Here is a 10,471-nt window from a genome sequence, read left to right on the forward strand (position 1 = left end):
AAATGCTTTGTGCAGCCATTCTAGGTAATTGGAGGAGGCTAATGATGGGTCTGGTGTATGCTCGTAACTGGATGATAAAAGATGTGATTTAAGGGAGTGTTGATCTAGGCGAGTCCAGGCTTTATAATGACTAGGCCGTTTAGGAAGGTGTGTTGGGGGCATCTTACTAGCCTGGATGTTAAAGAGGACTGCCCAGTGACCAGTCCAGGTGAGGGGTATGGTTTTGTTTAGGGATAACTTCGGTTTATTCGTGAAAAGCCCATCAAGGGTGTGACCAGCTTTGTGTGTCGGACTGGTGACTAATTGACGGAGGTCAATCGCATCCAGTACTGTGAGTTACCTGACTGTGTCCTTGTCGTCCCTGTTTTCCAGATGGAAGTTGAAATCACCCAAGATTGTGAAGTCTGCTTCCCCTGCTATGGGCTCCAAAAGGCTGCCTAGGGAGGAAAGGAAGTCTGATCGTGGGACTGGGGGCCGGTATAGTAGGGTTCCTTTGAAGGATAGACAATGATTGAGCTTTATTGTGAATGTTATGGCTTCACATGTAGTGGTGGGGATGGACTCTATTCTGACCATGTATTTATCGCAGAAGATTATTGCCAGCCCACCTCCTTTTTTGTTAATTCTGTCCTGCCTGACTGCGCAATATCCTTCCGGGGTAGCGATACGGAAGTCTGGTCCCGAGGAGTGGGTCTCCCCAGGTTTTCGGTTATGAATAAGATATCTAGGCTATGATTTGATAGGAAATCTGCTAATTCGTATTTGTCTTTGGGAAGGGAACGCGAGTTTATAAGTGCAGAGGATATGTTATCTTGGTTGATGCGGGGGTAATCGGGGCTTGGAGTATCTTGAATTCCTATGAGTGTTCAGCATGAAGAGCCAAGAGGGGCAGGTGAAAGTTGCGTTGCTTTCTAGTGCCAAGGAGTGAGCAGGTAGAGGTATTGGCATGATGGTGGATCGTTTTTAGCTGATTGCTGGAATAGGATAGAGTTTTTTTTTGGTCTTGTCTAGGTTGGTAGGGCCAGGTTTTCCGGCCCTGGGCCTGGGCCCGGTCCTGATACGGACGGGCGCAGATGGGCTTGCCTTTGGCGCGACTTCGGCACACCATCGGCGCGCCCACTGCGCACGTCCCCTGCGCGTCTGGACAAGCATCGCTATTTATGCTGCCAGTCAAGAGATTAGACTGCTGACTGCAGCCAATGGTGCCTGCAACACTTCCAGTCTGCGTATGCCTCCCTCCACACAACCGGAAGCATCCGTGATGGACCGGGGAGTACGCTTGGTGACCTAGTGAGCTGCAGTAAGTGATGTTGGTTTCTTTCAAATATCCAGATATGCGGCGAGAGTGAGAATAAAAACACACACTTTGTAACAGGATCAAGTAAAACAATTATGCTTATAGGTGAGTGGGTTGTTAAATTAGGCGTGATGAGTGCATGAAGTCTTTTGCCAGGCGCTTCAAGAGCTTAGCTTTGCCGACACAGAATAAGCCTCTAATCGCCTCCGCTGCGCGTCTGGGCGAGCATCGCTATTTATGCTGCCAGTCAAGAGACTAGACTGCTGACCGCAGCCAATGGTGCCTATCACACTTCCGGTCTGCCTATGCCTCCCTCCACACAACCGGAAGCATCCGTGGTGGTCCGGGCATACTCTTTGGAGCACACCCTCCTTGGTGAATGAGAAGTTGGTACAAGTGGGTCAGCTACCCCTTTTTTATACAGGGAAGTCAGAGAGGGGGTGTGTATTCTCTCTCAGCAGGTTCAGAACCAGTTTGGACCAATTCTCTTTCCATGTGTCCTTCTCAGACTGTCTGTAAGACCCAGCCTTTGTCTGCTTCTCACAGCAGGGTTGTCTACAGACTGGCACACCCAAAGCTGAGGCACAAAGACATGTGAGCATTGGACACCTATCAACAGCCACAGCTGCCCTCTGAATCAGAAGGACCTCATCACATTTTTAAAGGGAAGCCTATCTCCTCTCTCTCCACTTCAATGTCTAGGTTCCCTCCCTGCATTTTCATGTATGTCAGCAATAAACTTCCACTGTCTGGGAAAGGAATCTCACTTCCATCATGTGCACATGAACAGGCCAGGAACTTCTAAAATGGAACCTGCTGGTATGTGTTACTCTGGTTTACTCAGGCACTCACTTATGTTTAGGCTTATCTGTAGCAGCAAAACTTTATATGAGTGGGCCAGTAGGACTCCACTCCAGTGACACAGCTAAAAGGTCTGGTCACAATAGGATTTGCAAAAACACTGTATGCTGCCACCACAGTGCTACACACAGGAACCAGTGCCAGGAACAGCAGTCTTCAGCAACTATGGTCACATACTTAGTGCATCCCTGCAGGTCCAGGACGAGTCGAGGGCCGGACTCTTTTCAAAGGGCAGGCCTAGGACTTCATACACATGCTAGACTAGCGTGAGGCTGGGCCAAAAATCCGGGACGCCAGATACTTGCAGTTGGGTACACCAGGCAGGGGACAGAACTGTACACCATGCAGGGAACATTACCAATCCTACAGGAGTTCTGCTGTAATTAATGGACACTTGAAAAGGATCAATGGAGCTTTTTTGCCAGGAAAAAAATTGGCAACATCAGTCCTGTCCTGAAAAAATAGCAGGAAAAAGGTGAAACATCCAACAATAGATATGGACTTCATTGAAGCTGCATGTTGTGCCCACTGTGACCTCCCAAATTTGGTAAAAGGTGTATATTTCCTCATTCAGGGCCTGATTCACAAATATAAATTACACTTTTGTGTAAGTTTATGATTGTTTGCTATTCACAAAAGGAATTTCGGGTAGTATCTTTACGAGTGTGGTGTCTCCACACATAAAAATACATCTTTTTATGTGCAGAGACTCTGCACTCATAAAGATACTACTCGTAAATCCTTTTGTGAATAGCAAACAATCGTACACGTACACAAAAGTGTAAGTTTAACTTTGTGAATCAGACCATGGGTAACGACCACACCCTGGGAAGTTAGTATGTACCAGGTGTCATAAAAACTACCCGGTTACTGCAGTACTCGTATTGAACATCTCAGGAAAATGATACGAATAAAGTTAAAATACGAACTAAAAACAGCAAGCTACTCTAAATACCAATGTCAATTTTCAAGATGTGACTGGAACCAACTAGAATGTTCTAAACAGCAATTTCATAAAATTCTAGAAATAGATAAAGCAACAACTGTTTAGTAGACCACTTGCAACTGGTTAATCAGAGTTTCTGCCACAGATATGAACTTTGGGAGCTTCTGCTTTGATTTCAGTTGAAAAAAAAATACTTTGGTAGCTTTACTCACCAAATATTACAGATGTAGCCAACTGCCTCAAGTTCAATTTTTATGCCCTCGCTTTCGTTTTCATACATCTAACGAGATATACTACACCTTCACAACACTATGCCATTGTGAAAAAAAAGTCATATTAAAGAATGTCTGCGCTGCGAGCAAAAATTTGGCCAATCCATTTGACCTTTTATGTTGTTCTATTATACAAATAGGTGCAAACAGATTTTGCAAAAACAACAGGTGATGGACAGAATGCAGAACAATGTCATACATTCACCCCAGTACAGAGATCTGGGCCTAAATCCATCGTTTTTTTGCTCACCATGCCTTTGCAGTTTGAACCCAGCCATATGCAAATCAGTCTTGACCCTGTGCCCCATGGGAACAGTCCAGCCTGAACTGCCAAGCCAGGTCCTCCCTGGACTGGAATCAAGCATCCAAGGACCGGTTTCGGGCTTTCAGCCCTCATCAGCATGGATAGCTTGATTCCAGTGGCATGGAGAGCACGGGACTCACGTCTGAGCATACCCGTCCCACTCGGGGTGACAAAAGCAAAAACAACAGGTGATGGACAGAATGCAAAAGAATGTCATACATTCACCCCAGTACAGAGATCTGGGCCTAAATCCAGATTTTGCCCTGGTTTAAATTAAAGAAAGATGTTTGAACTGTGGATATAAGGGAGAAGGCAAATAGTGAAAGCATACACTCCATGTGGATCGCTTAAAATTGATTTCCAATGAGTATTAAAAATGTTAGCAAAGAAATGCAAGTAACCCTTTGAAAAGAAATGTAACGAATGCTATTGCATTAATTTTTGCTGCTTATGTAATACGTCATATGGAATAATAATGAAACACATTGGTTTTACCTCAAACGTGGTTTTCACATTCGAAAAGCAGAGAAAATGTACCTCCCACACACCAAAAGCCCGTCCGCTTGGGGGTTTGTATGTGGGGTGGGTGGTACAACCTTGTTTGCAGAAGAGAACTGCCCTCTCCTGTCCACGCGTCACACAAAAATACATTGGTAATATGTCACTGACAGAACGTGTCTGTGAGCTCAGTGACGTCACAGCACTGCATGCATAGTTACTCTTCCCAAAGCAGCAGTCTGGTCTTTTCGTGAAGCAAGAGTTCTGGCATGCTAAAATTAATGTGTTCTATTTCTGCCACCGTTTAAACTCGTTTCCACCATTCCCAATTACACAGGCAGCAAATTAGTACAAAAAGACGGAGACCACTTATTTTGCAACCGTGCACATTTTCTGCAATGCCACTGCATATAGACTGTGGATCATAGCATCCAGTACTTATTATTAAGTCACTGAGACTGCACGGAACAACATACACGCCCACACTACAGCATGGCAGACATTATAATACAGCGTAGCACAAATAGACACGCAAAAACAACAGAGAGCAGACTTATTGTCTAGTAATTGTATCAGGTGTGGAATCTGTGATCTCAGAGATGCAGGTTTAAGTCGGAGAATTACAAGGTGCCATGCGTGATTCATAGGCACACACAATGGAAACTAGTTTTGCCCGAGGAATGGTTATTCATTTAGCGAGTTCAAGTCTCAAGCTGTCATACATCAAAACAAGTGTGTGGTTTTTAATGATGGCACCCTATGACCTGCGGGAAAGTTCGTTTCATTTATTTTTAAATAATGTGTAAGTGCGTGGTTCGGAAGAGTGAGTAAATCAGTGCTACACTGTATTGTATTGTAATTGCATTTATATAGCGCTTACTACCCCTGTGCCTTTGCATTAAGTTGCCTGTGACTTGCAGCCCGCATGATTCTACTGGGCGATAGTTCAATGCACGTGTTTCATTCGTGTGTGAAGTACAACAGTTTTACTGTACCTGGATGGTTTGCCCGGAGGTGGGGAGGAATGGCCCCCCGACCAGCTTACAGTAAAGGTCCCGCCTCGGCGCTGCCCCTGCGCCCTCGTCCTCCCCGCAGGTGGCAGTCGCCCAAATCCGTGCCCCCTGAGCCAAGTTAAAGTGAGGAGGATGGAGGCTGAAGCCGCTGCTTCCGGCCACAGCGACACCTGGGACCCTCTGAGCCGAGGCGCCATCCAGCCCCATTTGCAGTCCGAGGAGCAGCAGGGCAGCGCCGAGAAGCGCCACGCGTCTGGCAGGCGGCGCTGTCCGTGTCCTGTGGCGCCCCTCTCCTGTCCACCGGAGCGACTGGTCCACCTGGCCCGGGGGAGCCATCCCAGAACGGTACCTTGGCAGTCACTCTCAGACAGGGGGCCTCGGCATGCCGCGACGTCCTCCCCCAGCGGGGTCCTCCTCCTGCTCCCCACACCTTGGGAATTCGGTTTCAGCTCCACTGCGGAAACACAAATGGCAAATGCAACCCCGGGCACCCTGGCGCTGCCTTCCTTGAGATTACAAGGCGGCGAGCAGCGCAACAAAAGAAAGAACACACCCCCGTGTACCCTGACCAGTCAGGCAGGCAGCTCCCCGCATCTGGGAGAGAGAGGCAGAGGGCAGTGTCAGGTGGCACAACAGAAACAGGAATGCGAGAGCTCTCGCGGATAAAAAAAGTTTGCACAAACTCTTGAAAGTATCAACAGAATCAGACTGAAAGGTGTAAATTGGATTGAGTTGGTTGTACTGCCGCCTTCTCACGGGAATGTCTGCGAAAATGAAAAGAGGCAATTCTTAATCAGACTGCACACCTTTAATAAATATATTCACAAAGCCCGTAATGGGGAAGGCTGATATTTATCGAGATTCAGGCGTTCAGAAATCAGTCTATAGGTCGGACTCAGGTAAACTCAATGGAAGCGTCTGTGAAGAGGCGGCCGCAAAACCTCACAGCGATGTCTAGACCTAAGGGGACTATTTAAGAAGAAGTGTTGCACTTTTTTCCCGGAAGCGAGGCTTGGCGAGGTCCTGCTTCCAGTCAAGCGTGTGGTTATCTGAAGTGACTTCGCCATGGATACGAGGCCGCTACAGGTATTTTCTTGCGACAGTGGCACAGAGAGAGCCAAAACAGGCTCCAGCCTTGTGTGTGTCAACACCAGCCAAGTATCCTTACTATCAGAACGGGTTCTTTATTTTAAAGGTACACCTCATAATTTCTCACATCATTTGTTTTCACTGAGAAAGGCACAGTCAAGTAGCACACAGTTGCAAAGGAAAACCTAACCCCCCTGAAATCCTCCAGTTAAGGTGTGCATCACAACTCACGTCCCCGCTTATGACCTCACACCTTACACCGCTGATGACACCTCAGTGACATCATCAATAGCATTAGAGAGGGCATCTCAACTGAAATCATTGCTGAAGGTGCTAATGAGCTCAAATATGACTTTTCCAACGATGATGTACTTTGGCTCAAGTTTCACCCACCCCCGTTTTTCTAGATGTATGATAGTCTTTGTGGACATACTGCACTATTTTTTAAATTTAACAACAATACGTAATAAACTGAACCATGGTTGGCATCCTGCCCTTCTGTATGGAACCTCCAGGTCACACTATAGACCCATTCCAAGTTGGCTGGTAACTTGTGGAGGTGGTACCAGGCTTGGAGTTACAGATTCCGGTCAGTATCTCCACTAATTACAAGAGCCAAATCTAGGAATAGGGAATAACTTGCTGGCCCCAGAATTACAGCATGTAGTTCTAGATTCAACATTTTTCGCCCTGATTTGACCAGGAGAGAAATGTAGTCAGAAACTTATTGTGTTTTATTGGGTGCATTAATTCGCCATTCAAAACATGGAATCAAGCAGGGTATTTATTTGTAGACTTTTGTATCTCTCAGTGGGTACTATACAGAGGGCCTGATTCTGATGTGGTAAGGAAGGCCTCCTAACGGCATTTGCTAGAACCAAATCAGATCGGGACTGTGTCTTTCCAACCGACTCGGAAAGGTTTCCAACCGACCGAGTACGATGCGAGTTAGACGTTGGGAATATCCCAATCCAAACCCGACGGCATTTGGCATGACCAAGTGATAGAGCGCGCGAGGTCACCCGGCCAATGATTTCGCCGTTTCCGGCTTCAGGGCCCATATACTTTAATTCACACTACTCATTGACAGGGCGACTTCACGGGCTACTACCAATTGTGTGTGTTCCCTACCGTTATTAATCAGAGTACCCGACTTACCATCCACCGACACGGGTACCTATGACCTCAACGGATCAGGGGCCTAGCTGTAAAAGGAAAGGCAGCAAATGCAATTTCAAATGACATTCAATACTGTTTGTAAATGACCACGGACAACTGGAAGTTTTAAAAGCTTTATCTAAAGTTCGTTTTCTTCATGCATAAGATACACAAGAATAAGGCAATCAATAACCAAGATAATGTAAATTATGTAACTATAGAGAAATAAAGACAGGGTAATCATTTAAAGGCAATTATGTGATGCAAAGAAAATGTGCTATGCATTCAAGGCAAGAAATCTTTAGAAAACTTAAGTAAAGTAGTTCTAGACCAAATCAGAAAATGACAAAATGCAATGCAAAATATGATTTCTAAAAGGTAGGGTAACATGGGAACATATCAAGAAATATATGCAATGACTTTACGTTTCAAGTGTTGCGGCAAAAGCATGGAAAAATCACCATGTGCAAGGTGTATCTTTATTAAAGCAAAAGTCAGAAAGATAGAAAGGTGCAAGTTTAAAGAACTTAGAGCAGTATTTACCTAGACTGGTGTGGAAACCAAACCCTGGCCACGGGTCAGTTAAGGACAGGAAACCCTCAAGGAAGGATACCCCTTCAAAGGACAGCAGGTGCAGAATGGACACCCAAGCAGGACAGGATACCCTCGGAATTGGAATCAGGACAGGACCCTCAGGACAGGACAGCAAACCCTCAGGACAGGACCGCTCAGGACAGGACCGCACCCGCAGTTTGGAAGCAACGCCTGCGCTCCACCCTCTCTGCAGCTATCGATCAAGACCCCGATTGGGTCAGCGAACTCCCAGCAAAGTGCTTCGCCAGCACTTTAAGGTTCAGTAAAACCTTAGTCTATGGTCAATTTCGGACAGAGTGCTCCGCAGCTCTCTGTATCTTCAGTCACCTATTGAGTACGATGGGTCAGTGACAGGTCAGCTAAACCAGACAAGTCGGACAATTTCCCTAGGTGAACCCAGGGTAGATATACTCTTTTGGGACGGTGTACCACCCCCCAATGTTGCAAAGTGTCAGAATCCCTCAATTTGGATTGGTCCTAAGGTAGGATTTGGGTAACACACCAATCATAACATGCCATTTAGATGCTTCATTAGCATATTTGGGTACCGCCTAGCAAGATTGGGGTTCCCATGAGAAACTGTGCATAAATACAATGGCAATTTTACATTGTATCATATGAGGAGCAACATTCTCCGTTCTCATAGCGCAGAGGTGGCTTTCCCAGGAGCATCATGACTGTGGCTGCCAGCTGGCTGAGTTCCGCTGTCCAAAGTTGCCACCTTTCAGTGCTCCATGTTCATGCGCAGAAGAGACAGTCAATATGGCTCTCAATCAGTTCGGACCCCCATTCCCCGCGGTACATGAAAAGTAAGCGAGAACAAATTAATACATAGAAATAACATTATGAAATCACATCACAGGGTTGTACTTTCAACTTATCATCATAAAATATACTTATGCAGTCTAAATGTTAGCTACATAGAAACAGTGACAAGAGCAGTGGCACGAGCAGTACCACATTGGGCCAAGCTATGTATTACGCATGCGCATAATTTTCCCTCCAACTCTGCAGACGCGTCAGGACACGTGAGTGTGGCTGACGCATGCGCAGTAACTAAATACAAGCGGCAGACATTTTAAGTGACTCGAGTAAATTATTTTAGTAAAACACATAGGCAAGCGTCTGGAAACCTCGTTTAAACATAAAATAAACATTAGTAAGACGCACAATTATTACTTTCTTACACACAGCCAAGGTTCATGAGTACAGCAAGTCCGCAAAATATGCGAAGCTTTGCTTCATCAATCCCCTCTTTGATGATATTTACTATCATCACAAAATATAAATGGAACCAGATGCCAACTTTCTTTCACACTTTATATAATTCTATCTCTTCCAACAAGCGTTCCAACTTTTCTCTTTCAGTTTTGGTAGGGTGAGAAGTCTTCACCTTTTTGTATATCTGATCATTCACTTCCTCCAATTCGATCTCATCCACACTTCGTTTCACTCCTCTAGCATTCACTTCATGCTTTCCGGTGCGCTTGCGGCATTTGCAGCAGACAAATATGAAAAATAGGATGAGACCTATAATTCCAATTGGCATCAGTACCTTAAACAATAAACCTTTACCTATGCTAGCAAACCAATGACCTACATTTGAGAGACCATCTACCAGTCTCTTCCAGGCACTATCAACCTCGAGTGGTTTTAGTTCCTTTGCCAAATTAGTAATGTTTTTCACGTATTTTTTGAGCTGTACACTTTTATCCGGAATATAAGTGCAACAATGTTGCGCCCTCAACATCCGGCAGACTCCGCCCTCTTTCGCTAATAAGGTATCAAGAGCAAGTCTGTTCTGCAAAACCATTGATCTAATCGCAACCATTTCGGTATTGACCAATAGAAATCCATGAGCTGTCTCAGTAGACAATACATCCACTATAGTAGACAATTTGCAAATTCTGTGAGTGTTCAAAACCACTCCCACTCCAGGTATCAGTGCACTGAAAATACTACCCATAATTTCACCTATACTTTCTCTTTTACTACGCACTAAGCCATTAGTATTTTCACTGCTTCAAGCATTTCCATTCACATGGTATATTTTCGGGAAGACAATGCCAAAATAGCAGCTTCCATACCAGTGATCCGGCAATTTGAAATAAGCCTTGTCCCCACAAATATAATAAATTCCAGGAAACACAGGCTCTGACCCATTTTTGAAACCCCAACCTCCAATTACCTTGTAATTATGTTCGCATTCACTGGAACCAATGAAAATGTTATTATAGTAGCTAGTCTTCTCGCGGTGAAGACATAGCTTGCCTTTCTTTTCAAAATCCAGCAACAGAGCAGGACCCGCCCCACCAGATGAGGTGCCTTCCATGTTCTCTGCCCATCTTGGCTTTTTCTGACTTACGTCATTAGCCTTCTTTTGGATTTTAATTCTCCTTTTCTCTGCCATGTTCAGGAACATCTTTTCCTGCTCACGCA

At 45.3% G+C, this 10,471-nt stretch overlaps 1 protein-coding gene across 1 annotated transcript in view; it reads right to left on the reverse strand.

Moving 5' to 3' along the window:
• Window positions 1–5,787, reverse strand: part of LAMA3 (laminin subunit alpha 3) — a 1,062,926-nt gene extending 1,057,139 nt beyond the window's left edge. The window contains exon 1 of the mRNA XM_078687418.1: window positions 5,174–5,787. Coding sequence (XP_078543544.1) covers window positions 5,174–5,527 — 354 coding nt within the window. The 5' untranslated portion in view covers window positions 5,528–5,787. The remainder of the gene's footprint in view (window positions 1–5,173) is intronic.
• Window positions 5,788–10,471: the final 4,684 nt, after the last annotated feature.

This window comes from Lissotriton helveticus, chromosome 4_1 (genome assembly GCF_964261635.1).
Source record: "Lissotriton helveticus chromosome 4_1, aLisHel1.1, whole genome shotgun sequence".
NCBI classification, from domain to species: domain Eukaryota; kingdom Metazoa; phylum Chordata; class Amphibia; order Caudata; family Salamandridae; genus Lissotriton; species Lissotriton helveticus.